This window comes from Vicugna pacos, chromosome 19 (genome assembly GCF_048564905.1).
Source record: "Vicugna pacos chromosome 19, VicPac4, whole genome shotgun sequence".
Classification (NCBI taxonomy): domain Eukaryota; kingdom Metazoa; phylum Chordata; class Mammalia; order Artiodactyla; family Camelidae; genus Vicugna; species Vicugna pacos.
In genome coordinates, this window is record NC_133005.1 from 43,819,570 (window position 1) to 43,844,812 (window position 25,243).

General features: G+C 53.4%; 1 protein-coding gene across 2 annotated transcripts in view; it reads left to right on the top strand.

The window, feature by feature from the left end:
* PHACTR3 (phosphatase and actin regulator 3) overlaps nucleotides 1–25,243 on the top strand; it is a 177,507-nt gene that overhangs the window by 138,361 nt on the left and 13,903 nt on the right. For both annotated transcript variants that reach the window (XM_072943606.1, XM_072943607.1), the window contains exon 8: nucleotides 8,739–8,892. In XM_072943606.1, the coding sequence (XP_072799707.1) occupies nucleotides 8,739–8,892 (154 nt within the window). The remainder of the gene's footprint in view (nucleotides 1–8,738; nucleotides 8,893–25,243) is intronic.

Here is a 25,243-nt window from a genome sequence, read left to right on the forward strand (position 1 = left end):
GTGTCCCGCTGCGGCGGGCAGAGGCAGCTGTGTTTAGTTATGGTTGTAAACTGACGGAGACAAAGGGAGCATCTCCTCCACCGCGATGCTGACATCATTCTCGATGGAGTTTCCTTAATCACAAGTGGGTATTGGATTTGTCGCACGCTTTTTCTGCACAAGTTGATATGATCATGTGATTGTTCCTTTTTAGCCTGTTGATGTGATTCATTACATTAATTGACTTTCCAGTGCTGCCCCAGCCTTTTGCGTCTGGTATAAATCCCACGTGGTTGTGGTGTGTAATTCTTTATACATTTTTGGATTCGACTTACTAATATTTTAAGGATTTTTGCATCTGTGTTCGTGAGAGACACAGATCTTTGACTTTCTTTTCTTGTGATGTCTTTGGTTCTGGTGTGAGGGTGATGCTGGCCTTAGGGAATGTTGCAAGTACTCCCTCTGCTTATATCCTCTGAAAGAGATTGTGGAGAACTGATACACTTTCTTCCTTAAAAATTTGGTAGAATTCATCAGTCAGCCCGTCTGGGCCTGGTGCTTCCCGTTTTGGAAGATTATTAATGATTGATTCAGCTTCTTTCATAGGTCCCTGTTCCGAGCGTCTGTGTCTTGTGTGAGTTTGGGCAGATTGTGTTTTGTCAAGGAACTGGCCCGTGTCGTCCAGGTCACCCACCTGTGGGCACAGCGCTGTTCACAGTATTTCCTTTACTACCCCTTTAGCCCCCATAGTGTCTGTGGTAATGTCCCCTCTTCTGTTTCTGGTATTGGTAGTTCGTGTCCTTTATCTTTTTCTCTCAGTCTGGCTAGATGCTTCCTGATTTTATTGATCTTTTCAAAGAATGAGCTTTTGGTTTTGTTGATTTTTCTCTATTGATTTCCTGTTTTTAATTTCCCTGATTATTTCTGCTCTAATTCTTACCATTTCTTCTGCTTACTTTGGGTTTAATGAAGCATGTCTTACTTTTATCATTAGAACTTGGTAAGGATAGGAATTTTTGGAAAAGACCCCCTTCCTGCTTTGGGGGAGCTCCCAGTCTTACAAACATACAAGCAGGCGAGAGTAACGCAGCTTGGCACAGCCTGCAGCAAAGGGGCAGACGCCTGGGCCAGAAGCAGGTTAAGTGGTGGGCGAACATTAGGAGGACAGAGGAAGTTTTAATAGGGTTTTGAAGAATAAATAAGAGTTTGCCAGGTGGGTGGGGAGAGAGATGGGCAGGAGAGAGCTCTTGCCCCCAGGACTCAGTCCGTGGCGACGTTGATAACAGCATCGCTGTTGTTTTCAGACGGGATCAGCCACTGCTGCTTCTGGGCTCGATAGACCAATAGTGGCTGCCCTCCCACTAAAACCAGCAGTGAAACTGGGCAGTGTAGGGGGCTGCTGTTTGGGGGTGATGAACAGCAAGCAGTGTGCACCATCGTCCTTGGAAGACGGGGGACATGCAGAGTGAGCCCCACAACTGATTGGCTCTCTGCTTGGAGCATCTTTCTGAGGAGGGGGAGGTGTGCGGGGTGTGCTGGGAGGGACCGCCAAGCAGAGTGGGGGTCACATCGAGATTGGGAGGCTGAGGTCGCAGTGCTGTGGTGGCTGGTATTTGTCGGACAGGGTTCTGGAAACGGGGGCTGTTTGAAGGAGGCCCAGAAGTTCATGGGGAGCTTCAGTTGGCCAAGGGCCAGATGTGCCCAAGCAGGCAGAGTTCCATCAGGCTTAGCAGAGATCACCTGTAGGCATGAGAGATGAAAGTGACGCTGTGATGCTGGAGGCCAGGCATGCTGGGATCCAGCCCAGACCACGGGGAGACCTCAGCGAGTACCGCGGATGGTCTCTGGAAACGCCAGAAAGGCCAGACCTTAGGAGTGAGGAGCATGTCGTGGAGGAAAGGACCACGTTCAGAACTAAAATAGGCCTGCCGTCATTGTGAATAGTTTCAGGGTCTAAAAGAACAGGATGAATGAACAGATGGAGAATCTTAGCAGAGAAACAGAAACTATAAAAGAGAGCCAAATGCAGATTCTAGAATTGAAAAGTATAACATGTGAAATGAAAAATCCACAGCCAGTCGAAGATGGCCCCACAGCATCCCTGCCGTGCCAAGGCGAGCGCGGGGACTTCTCAGACAGGGCTCCTGCAGCCAGGCAGGGGTGCCCAGGCCTTCTTCCTCCCCCTTCCATTCAAAGCCAAAGCCTCCTGTGGCCCGAGCGCCCCAGGGTCCCGAGAGCGCTAGTGTGGACGTGCAGTTTGGTGGGGAAGTGGCTGCATTAGCGAGCGGCACAGGGATGTGCGTCCTCGCAGCTAAGACTGTGTGCATCTCCGTAATTATGTCCTTAGGATAAATTCCGAAGTGTGACTAATTGAGAAAAAAGATTTCTTGCTGAGTTTATTTTTAACTCTGAGCCTCTCAGCCTTCTGTTCTTATTTATGCACGACCCCATTTACGGTTCCTCTGTCTTCCCGAAGGGTAGCCGAGACTGTGGTTCTGGAAGCCAGAGCAAGGCGGTGATCCAGGGTGGGAAAGGAGCGTCTGTCTGGGCCGAGAATACACGGCAGCTTCGGCTCAGGGGTGCTCCCCTTTCCAGGGATCCGGCTGTTGGGAATATCCATTCATGTGCAGGGAAACACAGGAATGAGGGGGGTCCCTGAAGCTTTGGTTTTAGAAGAGTAAGAATGAGCACTAACCCAGATGTCCGTTCACGGGGAACTGAGTCCACAGGTGGTGAGATTATGTGACATCCTCGCTTGGGGGTTGTTTGCTGCCAATAAAGGGAAAAGCTGTGCAGTCCATCCTGCTCTAGAAGCAGGTATGTGAGCGAGCCAGCCTATTGCCGTGCTGGGTGTGGGGTGACCCCACTTTTCTGAAAGAGAAGAGTTAAGTGGGAGTGTCAGTTGTTAATGGCAGAAAAGTAGGTCTGGAAGTAAATTCTGCAAAGCAAAACATCCGCCTCGGTTTCCTCTGGAGGTGAGACGTGGGCGGGGGAAGGCATCCTTTCCTCTTACCGCTGCCCTGGGGCTTTCGGTGGTGGTGGTGGGTGTGCCTCAGTCTTGCAACTGAGTGAGAGATCATGCTTCTCTGAGTTGGGAGCCAGCAGGCTGAGCCCTGCTCTCAGCTGGTACCGGGGGCAGCTTCCACTTCCATGAGCTTCTCCTTCCCTCTCATTAACTTACTGGCAGGCAACAGGCAGAGCCTGGCGGTCCCCGTCTGCCGTCCGTAAACTGGACGGTGGTCTCACGAGATGCTTTTTCTCTTTTTAAGTTTGTTAATTTGGCGAATCACGTTGACGGCTTCTCAGATGGCGAACCGCCTTGGCTCCCGGGGGTCATGATGTGTCATCTCCGTTTTCGTGAACGGCGGGACCTGACCTGCCGCCGCCTTGTTTGGGGTTTTACAGCAGCCTGCCTGAGGGTTACTAGTCTTCAGCGTTCTTTAAGTCGGTGTCTTTTCTGGTTTTGACATCACAGGAAATTTTAGCCTCATTGTATGAGTTTTAAAGTCTTCCCTTCTTCAATTTTCTGAAATAATTTGCATAGAGTTGGAATTATTTACTTCTTCCATGTTTCATAGAATTCATCAATGCATCCGTCAGGGCCTGCATGGGTTTTTTGGGTTTTTTTTCAAACAGGGGAAGGTTTTTAATTAGAAATTTTCTTTCTTTAGTGGATATAGGTCTACTCTGGTTCTGTCTTCTTAAATGAGTCCTGTTCGTTGGTGTAGAATCAGACGGCGGCACCGCCCGATCCCTGACGCCGGTGACTTCCCTCCCTCCCCCGCCCCAGCCCCCGTCTCCCCACCTCCCCGCAAAGCCTGCCTCGCGTCCTATCAGTGGGGTGGCTCCTGCTCGAAGAATCAGCTTTCCTGTTTTTCTGTTTCCTGTTTCATCGGTTTCCACTCTGATCTATATTATTTCCTTCCTTCCACTTCCTTGGTTTTAATTTGCTCTTTTTCTAGTTTTTTAAGATGGAATCTGAGGTCACTGATTTGAGACTTTCTCTCTCTGCCATAATATAGGCGTGTATGGCCGTAAACCTCCCCCCAAACACCATTTTGATATGTTATGGTTTTATTTTTTCACTTCCAAATATTTTCTAATTCCCTGTTTGATTTCTTTGGACTGTGGGTTAGTCAGAATATTAAAATTTAGTTTTCAAAGATTTGGGTATTTTTCTAGAGATCTTCTGGTTATTGATTTCCAGCTTAATTCCACTCGGGTTCAGAGAGCCTCCTGTGCACGACTTGAGTACTTTCTAATTTGTCGAGACTTGTTTGTGGCCCAGAGTGCAGTCTTCCTTGGTAAAGGTTGCACGTGTGCTTGCGAAGAAAGTGTATTCTTCTGTTGTGGGGTGGAGTGTTTGTAAATGTTCATCAGATCAAATTGCTTGATAGCGTTAGTCAGATCCCCCGTGTCCTTACACATTTTCTGTCTGCTTTGCTCTGTGCGTTACTTGGAGCTCGGAAATTTCCGTCTGTAGGTGTGGATTTGTCTGTCTCTTCTCTCAGTTCCGTTAGTTTTTGCTCCCTGTGTTTGAACTTCTTATAGGTTCATAAATGCTTAGACTTTGTCCGTCTTCCTGATGAAGTCGTCCTTTTATCGCCAGGGCTGAGCCTCCTTTTCCCGGAGACACCTTTCTGCCCTGGACTCTGCCTTGTCTGATGTTAACCTACCACTTCAGCTTCCTCTTGATGAGTCTTGGAGCGGGCCCTCTTTTCCCCTTGTCCTGTTTGCATCTTTTTATTTAAAGTGCATGTTTTGTAGGCAGCATGTGGTTTGATCTTGCCTTTTTGTCCATGCTGAGAATTTCTGCCTTTAGTTGAGGTATTCAGGCGGTTCTCACTTGGTGTGATCACTGATACTATCAGGCTGAAATCCTCTGTCTGGGTCTGCGGCTCTCTCCACGCCACTCCCGTCCTGCAGACTCTCGCTGCTTTGGTCTCCTTGGCCTCTAGGCTTCATCTTCTTCACTCAGGGAGTTTTCCAGGCTCTTGCTGGTGCCCCTCCCTAGTCCATCTCCAGGGGCAGGAAGCTGGGCAGTCACAGGGCTCAGCTTCATTTGATTCCCATCTCAAGGCTCTCTGTCCTGTCCAGTGTCATCAAAACTGTTGTTTCATATATTTTGATTTTGCGTGTGTTTGTTGGATTTGTGGGTAGGAAGCTCCATCCATATTACTCCATCTTGCTCAGAAGTAGAAGTTGGAGTCACCACTTTTACTGTGGAGCCTAAGACGAGTTTTCACAGCACAGCCCTTCAGCGGAGCAAGCTGGGCTCTGATCTGACGTGTCCCCGGGAGGGACTCCTGCTTTTAGGTTCCAGCTTAGATGCTGCTTCCTTCAGAAATCCTTCTTTGACCTTGACGTCAAGCCCCTTCCTCATGTGGCTTATCTCCTCTTCCCTGCCCCGTGTAATTCAACAGGCGTTTTCTGAGTTTGTGTCAGGAAAGAAATGAATGAGGCAGAGCCCCCTCCATGGATGAGCACACCAGGTTGTTGTTCTCCACGGAGGAAAGGTGTCTCAAGCTTGGGTGATGGCTGTGGTTGGGGGAAGAGCCACACAGTCAGGTCAGTAGGCTGCGCTGTGAGGATGCACAAACAGGAACACACAGTGTGCCTCAGATTGTTGCAGGCGCTTGGTTTCAGGTCTCCCTCACCTGAGCAAGCTCAGTGGAGCATGCCCCGTGTGGTCCTCCTTTCTGCTCTTGGGGGCCAGGTGTGCAACAGGTGCCCTACAGATGGTGCCTTACTGAACTGAGCGGATCCCTGAATGTCACGGCTAAGCGTGTGGATGTTGGGGTCAGGTCCGGGGAAAAATCTTGGTTCTGTCGCTTAACCTGTCGGTGCTTCAGTGGGAAAACAGCTCAGCGGAGGATGTGCTGAATTTGAGATGTCTGATTGGGATCTGGGTGGAGACAAACTGAAGGACGCTGGAGATGCAGTGTGGATTCGGGAGAGAGGGCGTGGCAGGAGACGGAGACCCTGAGCCATTAGCATTGGCCCTTAGTGCCGTGGCCAGAGGAGGCCGTGTGGGAAGCAGGTGTGGGCAGAGGGGTTTGAGGATTGAGTCCCGGGCACACCCACGTCTAGAACAGAAGTGAGGAAGCAGCAGAGGAGACCGAGACGTGGCCGTGGAGGTGGGAGGATGGCGCTGTAGTGTGCAGGGAGAGAGGGGAGCCTTCCACAAGGAAGAGAGAGGTCCGAGGCCTGAGACCCCGCACGAGCAGCCCTTCTCCACTGGGTGGAGAACAGGAGCGGGTAAGAGGGGTTTTAGCGGGAAGGCGTTCAGCTTTTCACTGCTGAGCGCTGTGCTGGCTGCAGGCTTGTCATAAATAGCTTTTATTATGTTGAGATACGTTCCCTCTGTACCCACTTTGGTGAGAGTTTTTATCATAAATGGGTGTTGAATTTTATCAGATGCTTTCTCTGCATCTACTGAGATGATCATGTGCTTTTTGTCCTTTCTCTTGTTGGTGTGATGTATCACGTTGGTTGATTTGCGTATGTTGAACCACCCTTGTGTCCCTGGGATGAACCCAACTTGATCATGGTGTGACCTTTGTTACGTGTTGTTGGAGTCACAGTCAATTTTAGAATGGCTTCATCACGTCAGAAAGAAATCCCATGTCATTCATTCATTTACTTACTTCCATTCTTATTCTTTATTGGAGTTTGGTCAGTGTACAGTGTTAGTGTCAGGTGTACAGCAAAACACTCAGTTATACATGTACCTACGTGTAGATACAGATTCAGATTCTTTTCCGTTTCAGCTCATTACAAGAAATTGAGCATAGTTCCCTGTGCTGTACAGTCCTTTTTTGCCTTTTAACTAGCAAAACCTGGACACCTCCTGAGACCTGGGGGAAGACCACCCTCCCAGAAGCTTTCGCTGTGGCCCGACTGTGCACACGTGCTGTGCCCGTAGAGGCTGGATGAGTAAGCAGAGGAGAGTAACTGGCTTGTGGCGCAGAGATTTCGTGCGGCGTGAATTCTCATGACATCGAGAAATCTCTGAGAGAGATCCTCTTCTCAGCTAAGAGCAAATACGATTGAAGTTTGTAATGACAAGCCTGAGATGTTCGCCATAGGCTTAAAGATGTCCTTGATCAAGAGCCAAAAGGACGAAACCACACGCAGTGCCGTTTCGTGGTCAAGCATATTGTGGTTGTCTGAAAATGGCAATCCCTGCTTGCCACGAGTCAGACCCCTGACATTCACGAAGGGTTTGTCCCAGGACCTTTGAGGCTCCCTCAATTCACACAAGCCAGGCTGGCTTTCAGTTTCCCCCAAGACATGCAGTCGAGACCAACGGAAAAATGCAAAAATGCATGTAACTGCTTCAGTCTCCTTATGATTCTGTAAATGTAGGACTCTAGTCATCTGTAAAGCTGTTAAAACAAAACCAGGCTGAAGCCATTGCCGAAATGGTTTGGGGGGGGTCATTATTTTTCTTTTTCTATAAAACATATAGAAACAGGTTCGTATGAGAAATTCAGGCCCCAGTGGAGTCCAACTTTTGTGTCTTTATCCCAAACTTCTGTTGAGCTGTCACGTTACTGGACTTCCTGCATGCTTGGTATTCCCACAGGTCCCCCTAGGAGCTGCCTTTCTTTGAGGAGCCATTTTTCTTAGGGAATAAAGCTGCCTCCGCCTGTAGGGGTGCCTTTGCTGGATGACAATGTGAGTCCCCAGGATTTAAACCCACCCCCAGTACTGCCGCAAAACCGCACACGGCAAAACTGCAGTCTGAGTTATGCTTCGGAGTTTCTTCCCAGTGGCCAGCACCTGCACTTGGAGGAGCCCGGGGGTGCCTCTGTCCCGCAGAAAAGCTCGGTGCCACTTCCTGGCATGCTGAGGAGTGACCCATCCCTGCCTGTGAATGCCGCCAACCCCCATTTCTGCTCTTGAGTAAATTTAAGCCTTGTTCCTTAAGATCTTACTTGTGCCCTGCTGTCACTCAGCTGCTTCTGGACTTGTGTAGAAATAAAGGTTAATGTCCACCTCCTAGACCCTGAATCGGCACCCCCAGCCCCTCACTCAGCAGCATTTGTTGATAACCTGCAGTGTCAACACTGTGCCAGGACCCGGGAGAACAGACTGTCGTTGAACTTCAAGGCTGGTGCGGGAGACAGGTGGTAAACTGACGGGCAAGAAAGAGCTCAGATGAGGGAGGAATTCGTAGGGTGGTGCTGGTGGTTGGAGGACCCACAGGATTCAAGGCCAGGGGCACGGTTTGGGAGGCGGCCAGCCCCAGACGGTCCACGCAGAGCAGGGTGGTCGGCACTGGAAACACATAGCGCAAAGACCCTGAGTTGGGATGCTCCGGGAATGACAGTGGACCCACATGGCCGGGGGGGTAGCGGGAGCCTGAGAGCGGGGCTGCACGGGGCTGGGCGGGGCAAGGGCCACCCTGATAAAGTACCTGTAGTTTATGATCCGAACTCAGACACTTTTGAAAGAAAAAGTGGTGCTGTTTATGACGACCCTGGGGCAACAGGTGTTGACCAGGACTGTCCCTGGAGACCCCACATGCATGATCGATCCCCGCCGTGAAGCACGTGGCTGTAGGTGGGAGGCCTTAGTGAAGGGAGATGCGTCACCCACTGTTGGCAGGAGGGCACCGCAGCCGCCAAATGGCCCGTTAACTCCGGTCAGAGTCTTCCCTGCAGCAGGGGGCGGCTACGCTGACGGCCAGCACCTCCCTGACACCTGTTTTCTTGTCGCCCCTTCTCTCGGCCTCCCTGCAACCGCTCTCTTAGGAACCCTGCCGAGGAAGTGCAAGAAGGAGCTCTTGGCGGTGAAGCTAAGGAACCGGCCCAGCAAGCAGGAGCTGGAAGACCGCAACATCTTCCCCCGGAGGACTGACGAAGAGAGGCAGGAGATCCGGCAGCAGATTGAGATGAAGCTCTCCAAGTAAGTGGCAGCGCCGGGGCACGGGTGGAGGCCGCCCCGGCCCTGCAGCCTGAACCCCTCTGCCGCCCCGCCTTCCCGGGGCGGGGCGTCCCAGCCTGGCCTCTGTCAGCTCTCAGGGCCCGAGTGGGGGCCTCGAAGGGCCTTGGCAGCCTCCCTGGCCTCGCGCGTTCCGTCCCCATGACAATCGGTGCTGTCCCCAGACGTCGCCAGGTCTCCCCAGGGGCCTGTCCCCCCCGTGGGGAAGCACTGATTACAGCCGCCAGGCAGGGTCTGTGGTTTGGTCAGGCCCCCAGGGGCTGCCAGTGCCGTCGGTCTGCACCTGGAGGCGCGGGGACCTGAAGCAGGATCTCCTGAGCTTGGCGCTCCTGATGTTCGGGGCTGGATGCCTCGGGGTGGGTGGGCATTTCCTAAAGAGATGGCAGGCTCTCCATGGTCAAGGAAGTTTGGGAAGCCGTTACACAAAGGGTTTCTTTGTGGCTGGACTTGTCAGAGACTCGAGCATGGCTCGCGTGGCTCTGCAGGAGGGAAGGAGTGTCTGCCCCGGAGTACGTGACCGTGAGACCCTTCCTCCCGGCCCCTCCAAGCCCCTTTTGGGGAAGCTGCAGTCACCAAGGTGTGCTGGAGGCACCCGAGGGCTCTGCAACAGCTGAGTTCACAGACGTGTAGGGTGGGTCACACCCGGCATCGGCCCCCGGCCCGCTGCGGCTGGGGTGTTCTTGGTGGGCTGCAGGCTGTCCGCCCAGAGCCACGTGCCCAGACCTCGCCTGCTCTGGGCAGGGCGGCGTTTGGATCCCTCAGGGAGATGGTGGTGCGGTGGAAGGAATGGCCTGCCATGGGCCAGAGGAGGGCGCGGGGAGGGTCTCAACGTCCTAGGGTGAGGTGGGGGACTCGGTGCTACCACCACGTGATGACTTTGATGGCTGTTGCTTCTGTGTGGCCCTGACAGCTTCCACCTGTGGGCCCCCAGCTCTGCCCTGGACCACAGGCTGCTGCCATTGGCTCCTGGCCAGACAGGCAGGACCCCTGGAGTGCAGACCCAGCACTGACTGAGCACAGGCAGGCCCCTGCCTCTCTCTGGACCTCCCATTCCAGCCTTTAAAGTGAAGAACGGGAGAATCAGTGCTGCCCAAACCACAGTCACTGTGGAGGGTACCTGGACGAAACTTCTAGGGCTGCAGATCCCTGGGGGCCTGATGAGGTTCATTTTCCTTTTAAGTTGCTTCATGGTAATCCACAGGAGCTGTTGAATTGTGGGTCTGATGCTCTAGTTAGGAAGAACAGCTCTTCTCCTTTATTGAAAAAAAAAAAAAGACCTATCTGTCCACTGGTGGTCTGTCTAAGGAAAAGCCGTAGGGAGAGGGGGCATCATTAATAAAGCCTCCTGCCTGCCTGCTGGAGTCGTGATGGGATGGTCTGTCTGGATCCTCTTTGTCGCATACATCTCTTTACAGACTTCTCTGTTCTTTTCATTGGTGGACAGGCCATCTGCTGAATACCAATGATACACCAGGCACTATGCAGAGTAGTGGGGTAACAGTGAACAAGACCATGGGGCTCACACCATCTGAGTGTGCTGCAGGCATGGCTTGATCCAGGCGCTCACTTGGCATTGACATGAATTGCCGTATTTCTGTTCCTGGACTCTGCTTTGCTCTGTGTGGATTCATTCTCTGGCCATCTGGCTCCACATTCTGGCCACGGGGAGCTCTAGGATTGTATCTGCACAGGTGCAGCAGAAAGACAAGATCTCCTTCCTCTAACTCAGGAAAAGTCTTCAGAATTGAGTCTGGCTCATTTGCCTGGGGTCAGGCACCCATTCCTCAACCAGTCCTCTTGACCAGGGGGCTGGGGGGGATGGGAGGGGCTGTCGGTCAAGTTTGGATTGTGTGCGTGTCCCTGAGTCGGTCCCCGTGCCCCGGGGACGTGTGGGCTGGTCAGGTGTGGTGACCCCGGCTTCGTCTCGTCGATGGGCTGCGTTGCTGCAGGAGAACTGGTTTTCTACAAGCCTCTTGCTTCTAGTGACATTGAACTTCTTTTTCAGGGCTAATTTGCTTTTTGGTTTCTTCACTTCCTTTCATGTACTTAACCTGCAGGTTTCTTTATCTTAATGATTTTCAGAGTTTCCTCTGGAAATGACAGCTTCCCGTCCTTCCCAGGTCTGAGTTACCCCTCTTCTCCGTCTTTGGGGCTGGCGTGGTCATTTTGTTCACGCTTTTCCTTTGATGTGTGAAAGTTTTTCATTTTAAGGTTATCAGATCACCAATCACATACTTCAGGAGAGAGCAGACCTGTTCTGCGAGGGGCCAGATACGGGGCATTTCTGGCTCGTGGACCCCATGTCTGCTGTGACCACACACCCCGCTGTAGCACCAGCCTAGCCGTGGCCCGCACGTGCGAGTGAGCACGGCTGTGCGCCAGTGAAAGCTTATGCGCAGACATAAGCGACGGCCCCCGGGACCGTTTCCTGGCCTCTGATGTACTTTATGGTTCATACTATCTGTGCCCTATTTTAAAAAACCCTTCCCCACCTGGAAGTCAAAAAAGTCATTTTCACATGTATTATTTTTGCAGTTGTCTTCTGACTGCCAATCGACAGAGGTTTTCTGTTTGATAAACTAGGTTTTCTTTCAAAATAGAACAGTAAGTGAATTGATTTGAGTAAAATGAAGTAAACATTGTAGTTTATGTGATTCAGAAATAACAGAATTATCACAATGATGCTTGGCGCGAGAGAAGTCTGGGGGCCCCATCTGTGCCTCCCTGTGCAGACGGGGGGCGGGAAAAGGTGGGGTGTCGCGAAACCGTGCCTGAGGACCACGAAGTCCCCTAAGTAAGAGATACCCAAAGCACGAGCCCAGGTTTTGGGTTTCCTCCATTACTCCCTGAATCTGTAACTAATTTTAACCCTTGGACTAGAATGTAGTAGCTCCTTGAGCAATTGTCACCGTGTTTAAAAATGGAAAAGCAACCCCAGAATTAGATAGACACAGAGAGGGCCCTGGCTGAGAAGCCACATCCTACGAGGGCAGGCAGAGCCTTCCCGGCCCGCCCAGCTTGTTTCCGCTGCAGAAGTGGTTTAATCGGATCCTTTGTCTTTGTTTGGCTTTCTTTCCGAGATTCTTCTGCCATCACTTGCTGAATAATTCAGCCGTGTTGCCATGGCAACGTGCCATCCGCGTATCCTGAGGTGCGGTTGTGTTTTATTTATTTTTTTAATTCCCGGACCTTCACTGCTTTATCCTTTGGGTGCGCCTAGGGCTTTTCTGGATGAAGTGGTCCCAGGCTCCCCAGCTGCGCTGGCGCTGGGGCTTCTCGTGAAGTTGGAGTCAGCTTTGGGGGAGCAGCGTCCTGTGACGAGCTCGCCGCCTTTATGTTCAGGAGCCCAGTTCACCTTTAGTGCGTGTGTAGGTGCATCTGCGGAGTGTTCAGACCCACAGCTCCCGCCCCTCACCCAGTAGGCGCTTTCTAGAAATTACTGTCTTCCTTCTGTCCAGTTGTGCTCACACCATTTAGGGGGAGTCCATGGTGAAGACGCCCGACAGCTCGCTCTCTTTTTTTTTTTTATTGTATAAGCTTTAGGTGTCCAGCGTTTTAATTAGACATCTCTATGCACTACAGCGTGATCAGGTGACAGCTTTTGCTTCTAAGTGCGGACGCCAGGCTTCATTAGTACTGCTCAGTTTCCCTCATTTAATGGAGTCTTTTCAGGAATGGGTAGAGGGGTGTGGTCATCACCTCCGTTTTACAGATGATGAGAAGTTAGGGAGCTTGCCCAACGTCACACTGCGTGGAGGAGGCATGTGGAAGTCAGGCGGTGGATGGTCCCCCAGAACCCCCGGCCTGGGTGGTGGGGAGGCAGATGCTGGGAGATGCCTTGGTCTCTGCTGGGCGTTTTCTGATACTGGTGTGGCTTCCATCCGGGACATCAGGCCTCCAGCCGACGCCCTGTGCCTCTGGTGCAAAATACTTACTTTGAATCGGGGTGGTGGGAGAGGATGCAGAGGTCCCCCGACCTGAAACAGTGCAGTTAGTGAAAATATCCAGAGACTCTCGGCCAACCAAGGGCTTTGGGGAAACTTAAGACAGGCAGCTTCGAATCCCAGCCCTTCCATCACGGCTGTGTGGGTTTGGGCAAACACCACCGTCTCTGAAGCTCCACCCCAGGTTTGTTTAATGGACACCGGGGTGGCAGCCCCTTCCTCCTGGGGCCCTTTGGAAGGTTCCGGGTTAGTCTGGTGCATTCCTGGGGGAGGGGTGTGGGGACCAGAGGAGCTGCTGCTATTACGGTCCTGGCTGGACACACCTGAGCAGAGTTGGGGAGCCTCCCAGCAGGCCACATGAGCAGAGTGAGCTGCTGTAGAAGCAGCACCCGGAGAAGCCGAGGAAGCCAGGGCGTGATGGCGTGGTTGTTAATGACGATCTGATTGTTCTCCATGACTGTGGTATAATTTGCCTGGAAATAGAGGGGCTGGGCGGGCACCTCCGGAGCGATGCACGAGCCTTCTGTTGCGTCTCCCCTGGGGGGTCCTCTGCTCTGGGACCGCATTGTGAGAAGCTGATTAATGCTCGGTGTCGTCCTCCGGGAGCTGGTTGTTAGCATGTTAGCACAGGCGTTAAATGATCCTCGAGCTGGTCCCTTTGTACGGTTTGTTCCACCACCTCCAGAACAGGCTGCCACTTGGGCCTCCAGGAATATACAAGTTCCTAGGGAAAAAAAATGTGTGCTGCTGCCCCCATGCTCCGTGCTCACCTTGAAATGTGTAGAATAGTAAGGCAGTGGTTTAATGCTTTTAAGGATGGGGATAGAATCTGACACAGTTTAATCACAAGGGTGGCTGGACCAAGCATTAGCTTTGGTACTTTCTTCTGAAGGTGTTGGGAATCTGAGAAATGGAGCAGGATCTCAGTTCTGTGGACACAGAATTTTGAAAATAGAGAAACCTTACAGGGTTGGTGCCGGGTGGGTATAGCTCAGGGGTACAGTGCATGCTTAGCATTCACGAGGTCCTGGGTTCAATCCACAGTACCTCTGTTAAATAAAAAGAAAGAAAGAAAATACAGAAACCTTACTTTCTCTGTGCGTAGAAGAAGAAAATGACTTTTAATTGCTGGAAAGGAAAGCACTCCTTTTGGAAGCATCGAGGGGGTAGGGGATTGCATGGTAACAGTCACTGGTAAATGTTTGCAGATTTGCCTCTTCCCAACCTGCAGTGTTGGCTAGGAGACTAGCTCATTCTGGGCAACTTGAATCCAGCTCCATAGGCATCATCTGAGGGGGACAGAAAAGCGTGCTTATTAATCATGGTCTTTGCTAACATTCATCCAGTGTCTTCTGTGGCGCTTCCTGCTAAGTGCTTCATGCGTATTGCCTCCTTGAAGCCCTGTGAGAGCTCTCTGGGGTCGGTACTGTTAATGGTCTGACTTTCCAGATGGGGACAGCTGGCTCAGAACAGAGCAGTCACTTGCCCAGCTCACACAACAGGAAACACAGGATGGGTGGTTGGTCTTCTGATCCACACTGGTTCCCACATCTGACTGTGCATCTGAATCACCAGCGTGTTTTGTGGAAACAGAGATGCTCAAGCTCCACTCCAACTCCCTTGAATAGGAAGCTATATTTTAACAGAACTCTTCTAAGAGCCACTACTACCTCCTGCTACACTGTGTCCCCTTCTTCATGACCCTTGGAAGACTGCTCTCTGAGGCCTCAGGATCAAAATAAGCTGGACTTCTGCGTAACAGCTGTTAGAATCTTAAGGAAAATACCTATTTTGCCATTGTGTTTCCCTTTTTACCTTGGCTACCAGGAAGCTCAGAGCCGAGTGTGCAGCTGCCTATGGCAACTGTGTTGTATCATTTGGGTTGTGTGTGTATGTTTTACCTGATGTTGTATTAATTTCCTCAAGTCTTTTTTTTTTTTTCAGGAAGAAAGGCGTCTCACATTTATTGATCGTACCATGTTCTAACTCTTTCACCTGTGTTAAATTTTTTTCATGGTTATAAGAAATCTAAGAAGTAGATATTACAGCAGATTCTTGTTATTTGATGATTTAACACTGGAGGTTTTGGCTATTGACGAGTAACTCCAAAAGTACAGAACTTGAAGGTTTTCTAAAGCCACATTTGGACACAGAATTGGCCATGTTTCTGCACTGTTCACAGTGGTTCGTTCCAGCAGCAGCGGGAGTGTGTAGACTTCGGGGAGGAGCCTCCCCTGGAGGTTTGGAACTAATCGGGTTGCAGTTGTAACAGCGTCAGCTCAAGATCAAGGGCCCTGAAGAACCGGCACGGGGTTCTCCAGGGCTGTGTGCTTCCTGTCTCAGTGGGCTTCTTTCCTAGCAGTGTCCTCCCTCCGTCCTCCCATCATGTCTGCAGGGGGAGGGCAAGTGACAGGCTGTGTTCCATTGACCGCTGGGGACAGAACAGGCTTCTGTGTGTCCGATTTGATAAGCCCCATCCATCTGTAGAAACAGAGCAGCATTAAAAGCAACCCAAGGGAAACAGGAGGGCTTGGAGCCCACTTTTCTTCTGTAAACCCGTGGGGCTCGAGCTATGGGATGTTGCTGAGCAATTTGGGACTTCAGTTCGGGCACATCAGGGGCCAGGTGTTTCTGTTTGGATGAAACAGGACAAGGGGAGGCTGAGACCTTCCTCATGTGGCTGAGGCGGGGCTGGGGCCTGAGCTCCCGACCTGGGAGGTGGACTCTCACAGCGGAGCTGGGCCCACAGCCCTGGGGCCCCGCCGGGCTGAGCCAGGAGAGGTCTCCAGTTGAAGAGGGCACAATTGTCGTTAATGAACAGCGTCCACGAGGAAAGCACAAGATGTTCCCCAGCTGCAGCGCGACCGCAGGACAGGAGACCTCAGAGGGCTGAGCTTGGCGTCCTGGTACATGAAGGTACATTCCTCTGCTCGGTCTTTGAAACAGCCGGTGAGACAATTTCCGAAGGGATTTTCAGACAATAGAGGGAGAAGGTAGATGAGTAATGAGCAGACGAATAGCTCGTTACCCCCAAGGTCCTTCTTGAACAGAGAACCACTGGCTGGGCACCTTCAGGGGGAGAGGTCTAGCTGTGGTGGGAAGGCTGAGACACAGGTGTAATGGGCCTCCCATTTTACAGTGAGCCCCGAATCTGCAAAGCGGGTGATCAGGCCTGTGATTATTCCCCTTTGAGGATCATTAATTTAAGAGATTGATGGGCGGCTTAATCATCCTGGGTATGAACACCTGCTGTGATTTCTGGAATTTCGTCATTTGTCTAGCGTGATCTGCACGTGCTTAGAGTTGGTGGCTCTCAGTCCCTACGTAGGGGTCTCGCAACCTCTGATTTGCGTGTGAGGAAACTCGGGTTCAGAGTTGCTCGTAGCCAGTGAGTAGCTGAGTGAGGGCATGAACTTGAGCCTGTCTGGCCGAAAGTCATTTTCTCAGCTCCCACTGCCGGCAGTGTCATGCTTCTAACTCCCTGAAGGTGGTCTGTGGCTCGTTCCCTGGTTCAGAGCCACTGGACTGTTTGTGTGACTCTCCATCTAGGAAGCAGACTCTCCTGGAAGGAAGGATCTCCCTTCTTCAGTGCCTGCCACAGTGCTCGGTACAGTGCTGGCTCTTAGCCAGTGACTGCTGGATGGATGGTGTTTGGGTGAATAGATGGAGCATTGGAGAGATGAGTGGTTGGGTGACTATACAGTTAGATGGATGGGTAGGTAGATGGAGAGATGGGTAGATGGACAGCTAAGTGGTTACATGCTTGGATGAACCAGTGGATGGGTGGGTGGGTGGGTGGGTGGATGGATGGATGGATAGGCAGGGACATGGTTAAATGATTGTGTAGTTAAATGGATGGGTAGATGGATAGAGAGAGAGTTGGATGAATGGATGGTTGGACAGACGAGCATCGAGGTGCACCGGGCACAGTGGGTAGGACACAGCTCAGGAAGAATTTAGTTGAACAAGGTAAACGTGTATTGAACGAACGTCTTCCTGAACGTAGCGGATTCTTCAGATACCTTTAGGCGATGATTCATTACCAACTTGCGGTGTAACCAGCATACTCAGAGTCATGCTTGTGGGAAATGTGAACCTTCAGCTGTATGGTGGTCACTGCTAATTTGGGAGTTTGTTTCTGTGCTGGGGGTGTGTCCGGGCCAGGGACGGAATCTTCCTCCTGTGGCACATGGTTCTTGGGCCAGCTGACCGGCCAGGGCTACTTCCAGGCTGCAGGTCCTCAGGCCCTTGGGAGGGGTGCCCCCAGGCTCCCCCTTCACCATCCCTGGAAGGCCAGTGGATGCTGCCAAAGGTTCCTGAGCACTTTTGGGGGAGAGGAGAGATGTCGCCTCTCCTGGGATGGGGGTGACTCCAGAGCGAGAGGTCAGACTGTCTTCATGGCTCATTTCGCAGAGTGGGGCTCCCAAGCCCAGATGCCCCGCGAGTGACTTGGGCCAGGTTGGGACCGGCAGGTAAGGGAATGTGTGTCCCTGCTGCGGGGTGGGGGTGGGGCGGCTGCCACTCAGCAGTGGTGGGTGTCAGCCCTGGGGATGCCAGCCCGATGTGGGCAGGATTTTCCAGGAGAAACTGGAAATGTTTATTTTGGTGCAAAATTTCCTCCCTCTAGTGTTGAGAGAACCAACTCAGATTTAAAAACAAAGGAATGTTTGGATCCCATAAAACACATTTGGGGGCCATGTTTGGTCTGGGGGCCACCCATGTGCCACTTCTAGTCTGAAACCCCTTGTTCTCTGAGAAGCTCATTCTTGTTTGTGCTGAGAAGAGGGGTTGACTGTTGAGTTCACGCAGGGAAGCGGTGGGTCAGAGTCTGGGCTGACGGGCGGCAGCAGCAGCGTCAGGCCCTGTGTCTGGGACCCGGCGCCCTGTGCGGCCCGGCGGGTCCTGTCTCTTCCTCTGGCGGGTGAGGGGACTTCCTGGGAAGAGCTTGTGTTGGACCCCGTGGCTCTCATCTTGATGGGAGGAAGCACCCCTCTGGTGGCGGCCTGAACTCTGGGCAGGACGCCCTGGTTCCTGTCCCGGCTCTGCTGTTTCCCGGCTGTGGGACCACAGGCAGGTGGCCTTCCCGGCATGGCTTCCCTGTCCTCCTGAAACGGTCTGTGGACCATTCCGTGTAAAATGGGGGTGATTACAACAGGGCCGGACTCCTAGGGCTGCAGAAAGGATGTGGTGGGACAGGACACATAAAATGCCTAGAACTGGGCCTGGCAGGGCAGGAGCGCCAGGGAGTAAAACAAATATGAGATCCGTGGGGACAGGGAATTCGTTTCAATGGTGTGCGATTTAATTTCCAAACCATACAATCCACCCTTTCAAAGTTGTGACCCAGCGCTTCTAGTGTATCCGCGGAGTTGTGTCCACCGCCCCGGACCCTGCACCTCTCAGCCGTGTCTCCAGTCCCTAGAACAGTACCTGGGCCGTGTGACACTTGATAATTTTTCAGTTATTGTCACAAGGGGTGCGGTGTGTGAAGGCCGTCCTGAATGGTCCCAAGACGAGCGTCTCCGTCCTGTTCTTCATCTTTGTCTTCACCACCTGGCACCTCTTCCTCGTCGCTGTCGTCATCACTGTCACTGTCTTTACCTCCATCACCGCGTTCATCTTGGTCGTCACCACCGTGGTTTTCAACAGTGTCTTCGTTCACCTTCTGCTTCTTCATCTACGTCAGTATCTTCGTCGTTTTCATCTTCATCATCTTCACCATCATCTTTAGCAACATCTTCACCCAAGTCTTTACCATCCTGCTCAATGTCTGCCTTTGATACGCAGGAAGCACTAAGGAAGCGTTGGCTCCTGACCTCCCTGAGGGCCAGGGGCCCCGCTTCCAGGGAAATGAAGCTGACATCTGAACCCCGGGCAGGAGCTTCATGCTGACTCCTGCCTGGAGAGAAAGGAGCCTTGAGGGGGCGGAGGTTGAGGGTGGGGTGCGGCCAGGACACAGCCTGTGCTGTGACCTGGTTGGGATGGTGACCTCGAGGTACTGGCCACCCCTCGGCTGGGATGGGCAGGGCCCGGCTCTCTCAAAATCTTGAGAATTTTGAGACCCAGGGAGCAAAAACTCTGTGTTTAGCGATGTCTCTGCTTGTCTTCCTGTTTTGGTGAAGCCGAGTTACGTGACTCACTTCCCCAGCCCTCCAGGGACTCTTGGGCGTGTTCCTGAGGCTTCCAGCCTCCCTCTGTTTAGAAACCTCAGGATACACTGATGTCAGGTCTGTTCTATCGAGACAAACCCTCCCGGGCCTTTAGCTTGGCACCACCTCCCGGCTCCCCTGCAGCAGTGAGGGGCCTGCCATGGATGTTACAGAGCTCCAAGGTCAAGAGGAACGCCGGGGATCATGAGGGCACTTTCAGGGATTTGTTGCAAAAATACATAAGGGACTCGTGGGGCAGGGCTGGGAGCAGACTGTGTGGGATGCTGTGGGGAGGGCAACCCGAGACCCCTGCCCCGGGGGCAGGGCGTGGTGGTCCTGCGAGACCTGGGAAGCAGGCGAGGCCAGCACAGTCCAGGCAAAGTGGTGGCCGTAAAGGATGGATCTTGCGTGTTCTGCTTTTAGAGGGAGGTAACTTAGCAACAGCCAACGGCACTTCCAAATTGGGGAAAGTTTGACAAAATCTAAGCCTCGGAGGACAAAAATATAAACTTTGTTCTTTGGGTAGAGCTCATGCTGGGGGGGGGCGCGAGTGGGGCTCCATGCCTGGGCAGGTGGGCCTCAGGCCCCCTCGTCCCTATCAGTGCAGAGTGAGCTCGTGACTTTCGAGTCTCCCCGTGAGGTCAGCTGCTCCTTGTTTTCTGTGGTTGCTTAGGAAGCTGTCAAGGAAGGTACAGCATGTTTTGTAAGAAAATGCAAAATAGTATCAACCCCTTTTGGTATCAGTAAAACGCAGATCCCATCCCAGGGGGCAGGTGGTCTGGCCGTTTGGAGCTCACCTGGCTGGCGGGTCACTCCATCCATCCAAGCCTGAGAAACGGGTTTGTAACGCCTGCCTGCTTTACCCAGAGTCAGGGCTTATGCTGTGCAAGTAGTTGTCGTGGTAATAGCTCACTAACATTTATTAAGTTTGTGTTGTGTGCCAGGGACTGTGGTTTGCCTGCATTCACTGAAGCCTTGGATATAAATGCTATTATTAGCTGTATTTCACAGCTAAAGGAAATGGTGGCTCAGAGAGGTTAGATAAGACATTCAGAGTCACACAGCTAACATGCCATGCAGCTGAGGTTTGATACAGGCAGGCTGGTTCTGGACACTTGGTCCGGAGGCACCCTGCTTTGTGGCATGGTTGCAGACAATCAGGCCTGGCATTGTGCCATGGTCACTGAGGACCCAGGCTCCTTTCCTCATTCTGTTCAATTATCCTCACACTGGACCTCTGTGGTCCAAGGTGGCTGCAAGAACACCAGACATCACATTCAAATCCCCAAGGTGCATAGATTCCAGCTGGATCAGCTTTTCAAAAAGACTCTCCCCTGAGGCTTTCAGCACACATCTACCAATGCTCCTTAGTCAGAACCTCTTTATGTGGCCATGCTTTGCTGGAAACCAGGCTTCCCCGAACAGAATCTGCTTTCTGATGCTACATTAGAAGGGAGAATGGAGATTGGGTAGGAAACTAGCGGTCTCTGCTACTGTCGGTGTTGAGGTTAACTTTGCTGTGTGGATAGACTGAAGGGAGAATGGAAAGAAGGCACGAACGCACGGACGAGTGAGTGGAAATCCTTGCATCTGCGAGATATTGGCAGTTCCCAAAGCAGGCCGGTCCAAGGGGTCTGCGTGGAGCCCGGGAGACTCCAGGCAGTTTATGCGTGTCTCGTGTCCCTGACTATCCAGTGTGGGCCCAGGGATTTCAGTGGGGGGGCGACACAGAGGGGCCCCTGGGGTGACATGGACAGATACGCTGTTTCTTTCTGAGGCTGAATAAGGGACTGATCTACATGGTGAAGTGAAGCAGTGGGTCTCACTCCCACCCCCTCTCTCTGCCCAGAGGCCGCGCTGTCCCGGGGTTGTTTGTAACCACCCAGAGGTGGCTTTTACAAGAACCAGAATAACCACAATGGTACCTGGCGAGCACTACTCCTTACTGAGCGGACACCCTCCCTGCCCGGGGCTGAGCATCACTGTCACCGGGAGGTGATCACAGCCCGTGATGGGGTGGGGCAGAGCCCCCGCCTCTGTTAGAGGCAGAAATTATAAACGTGATTTGTTCATGCTCGCAACACTTCATTTTAACCTAAGTCATCCAGATGTGCATTTATTGGGCCATCTTTTGAGCTGGCATCAAAGACTTTTCACTGCGGAAGGATCTCCAATTAAGGTTCTTTCTTGTGTGAGGCAAACACTGGGTGCATCTTCTACAATTTCCAGTGCCGATTTCTATGACGGCGAGTGAGAATTGAAGACACTTGGAAGCAGTCGAGTGCAGAGTCCTTCAGAGACGTGAGCCCCACCGTTTACACTTCCCTCCCCCGCACTCCAGACGGCAGTGTTTTAACACCCTGCCTTTCCTGATGCCAAAGCCGTTAACTCGGTTCTCCTAGAAACTGTTTTCTTTTCCTATCCACATCGAGTCATTTAGTCAACGTGCCTACAGTTTGATTAAATCCCCTAATTACAGGAACAAGTGCAGCTGGTGCACACAGGTTGGGGAACAAGGAGACCGGCTCCTGGCAGGGGCACAGCTCACTGGGAACAGACTGCCCGGGGCGGGGCTGCCTGCGGCGCACGCACTCTGGGGGGTTCTGGTTTTCCAGAAGGATGGGGGTGTCCTTTGATCAGGGGTCAGGTAAGTGGAACTCGAGGGAGCTCCTTCCACAATGTTGTCATCCTCATTTACAGAGAAGGAGGCTGTGTCTGTGAGACACCAGAGACCTAGAACCAGTGGCAGGTGTATATTGAGGGATTTATTGCAAAGCGTTGGTGATGGTGACCATGCAGCTGGCTTGACAGTTCTGGAATCCATGGAGCAGGCCTGGAGCTCCCCAGCATGAATGGAGGCTGCTGTCCACAGGCAGAATTTCCTCTCCACCGAGGAGCCTCAGCCCCGCTCTTAAAGCCCGTCCACTGATTGGACCAGGCCCACCAGGCCATCTAGGACAGTCTCCGTTTCTTAGTCACCTGATTATGGATGTTAATCACATCTACAAAACGTCCCCTCCACAGTATGTAGATGAATGATTGTTTGATGACCTGGGGACGGGTGGACCCCTCCAGCTGATGATCACAGAGCCAAAGGCAGTGAGAAGTTCAGGAGCAGATCGGAGACCCCACAGCTGATTTGTGGGGGAGTCAGAATCCAAGCCAAGGCTGGGTTTGGAGCCCCAGTTCTTAGCGGTGACAGGATCTGGCATCTTCTGCATTTGCTTTCATGCTCCAGAGTCCAGCCTGCCTGTCTGGCACGAGGACTCACTGCTGAACATAAGGGAGACGCCGCCCTGCTGGGGGAATCCCGGCCTAGGAGGGGACCCCGGCGTTCCTGGGTGACTCAAGGCTGGTGGTGGAGCAGGATCGGTGTTCCCGGCAAGGAGCTCCTAAAATAGCCGGCGTGCCCGTGGGCGGGAGCTGTCTGCTCTGTAGCTGCGGCTTCTCTCTCCGGGAAGGTGTCCTGCCTCCTTAGACAGGACGGCTTCTCAGCTCCTGCCTGTTGCTGAGCTGACTTTCGGTGTTACTCGAGCCCCATGTGGATGAAGTGGAGATTGGGGCACACGCACTGAATGGGGCTATGCCGCCTGACTGGGGCCAGACAGGCCGTTCCTGCTGCTTCTCGGAATTTCCCGCAGCCTGAAAGCTGTGCCTGGTGCAGAGGTCCTGCCGCGGGTGTGTGTGTGTGTGTGCGCAAGGGACAGTTCAATGGCCACTGACCACGGGCCGGCCTGCCGTGTGCCAGGCGTCTGGCTTAGTGCTTCTTGGGCCCATTTTGTTTCTCCCAAGAGGATATTGTCACCAGCCCATTTGGGGGGAGAAGACAAGATCAGGAGGAGAACTTGCCCACCCATGTAGGGCGGCAGGGTCAGGGCTGAAGGTCTTGAGAGGCTCAGGCCAAGATGTGTGCCCTCCCCCCTTTAGCCGTGGCCTCGGCCAAGTCCCCTGGAGCCCATATGCAGGAGACTGAGGGTCTAGGAAGGGCGGCGGGAACAGTGGAACACGCCCTGGTGAGGGTGGGAGGGGTCACCCGGCTGGAGGTACAGCCCTTAAGGAGATGCTGAGGGTGAGGGCTCACTCCCAGGGGAGCGGGCTGCCAGGTGAGGTGGCGGATGGGAAGCATCACAGGTTAAGGCCGGGAAGGGCGGGAGTGAGTCCGAGTGTGCTGTTGGGGTCCTCCCGACACCTGAGGGCAGATGAGGAGAGAGAGCCCACAGGGATCAAGCCCCCCTCCGCCACCGCCCAGGGTCACACCGCAGGACGGGGGGGGCCGGAGTCCGAGTCCCAGCCGCCTCTCCCCCCGGCGTTTCTCGTAGTGATGGGGGTAGCACGCGGTGTGAAGGCTCAGTGCCACAGAACATCCTTTCAGAAGCTCCCCTGGTTTTTCATGAGCGGTTGTGCAAGGACCTCGGTTCTGGGATTTCGTTGTTTTTCTGGCTCGGTGTGGTCAACTGTGCACAGGGACAGAGGCCGGAAGAGGAGGCTTGGAGACTCACGGAGGGTTGGGGAGGGCGTGTTAACGGTACCGGCTTAGAGAGCTTTGCCATGGAAGGACAGAAAACCTCTTGCAAAGTGTAGTGAATTTGGTGCCTTTTATGGCAATCCAGGTGACAGTGAAGTTTGGGAATCCTGTGACTCAGCTTCCCGCCTGGCAAGACAGGAGGTGGCAGGACCGCTGGCAAGGACGGGAGAGTCACAGAACCGGGCTTCCCCAGTGGTCCTTGAAGCCACCCTCCCCCCTGCCAGGTGCTCCTGGGACCACAGGCCATCTGCCCCAGGTGTGTCTGGGAGGCAGAAGGGAGTCATCAGGACAAGGAGGGGGTCCCCAGGGCCCCCTCAGGACCTGGTCCCACAGGGGAGTGAGGCCACTGGGAGGTGAGCCATGGGGACGATGAGGAACCAGGTGCCCCTCACAGCCCAGCTGCTGTTCCGCTCCAGCTGTGCTCAGGTCGGGCTTGGGGACCTGGAGTAACCAGCTCTTCCATATCTTCAAGGGAACCTGGAAAACTGAGGGTTTTTTTGAAGTGAAAACTCCCTATTGATATCTGCTTCATACTCCCATTTTAAAGAGTACTGTGCGAGCCAACAGTGCAGCTGCTTGCTGGCTTTGGACTACAGTGCACTGATGGGGTCTGGGGCCAGGCTGTCCTCCATGCCAGCTGGGGTCAGAGTGGGACACTTGGACACCCTCAGCCTGCATGGACTTCCGAGGCTCCCTGGCCCTGGTTGTGCGCTTGAGAAGGCTCTAGGCTGGTCCTGGCTGGCGGCAGAGCTGGGAGGCAGCCCCTCGTCTTAGGGGCGTGGTGGTCTGGCGGCAGGGCCAGTGTCACGGCCAGCCGTGGCCTGAGCTGTGCATCTGTGTGTTAGGTTAGATTAGGCTGTGTGGCAGTAACACCCCCCAGATCTCAGTGGCTTGACCCAGGAAAGGTTTATTTCTTGCATGCAGAGTCCACCGTGTGTCTGGGTGACTCCGGGGCAGCTGTCCTCACCCCGAGGCCGGCCTGGGCTGCTCAGTCTCGTGGCTCTGCAAGGCCCCCAGGAGGGAAGGGAGTGCATGGAAGACTCCCGCCTGCTCTTCTCAGGCCCAGCCCAGAGGTGACTTCTCTTCGGCTCCCAGCCATAGGCCAGACCCGGCCACACAGCCCTGCCCCACTGCCAGGCAGCTTGAAGTGTGGAGCATCCCCGGACTGTCGAGTGAGCCATTGCTATTTCTGCACCATTGGCCCAGGCCAACCCCAGAGCCACTCTCACTGGGCAGTGGCAGGCAGGGTGGGAGCTGGTGGCATGGTGTGGTGGGGTCAGCTCCCTGAGAGCAGCGGGCATCAGGCCTCAGTCACGACTGTATTCCTCTGCCCAGTGCAAACCTGACACTGAAACAGTCTGATGGAGGAGGTGGAGTGGGAGAGACGGGAGGGGCGGGTGAGTGTCCCACGGAGGAGGGCGGGAATGTCTGACAGAGGGAGGCGTGGCTGAGTGTCTGATGGAGGAGTTTGCTGGGGATCTGGCTGGCAGGGAGGCTCCCACCAGGGTGAGGATCACAGCACTTATTGGTTGGAAGAGACCTGGGCTCAGCACACCAGGTGACCCCTTGATTGTACTGGCCTCCTCCTGGTTTTCAGTGTCCTCCAACTGCTCAGCACCCTTGGGTTCGCTGGGGCAGGTGAGGGTAAGGGGACGGGAGGCTCAGGTGGGGAGGGCGTTAGCCCCGTCACCCCGCTG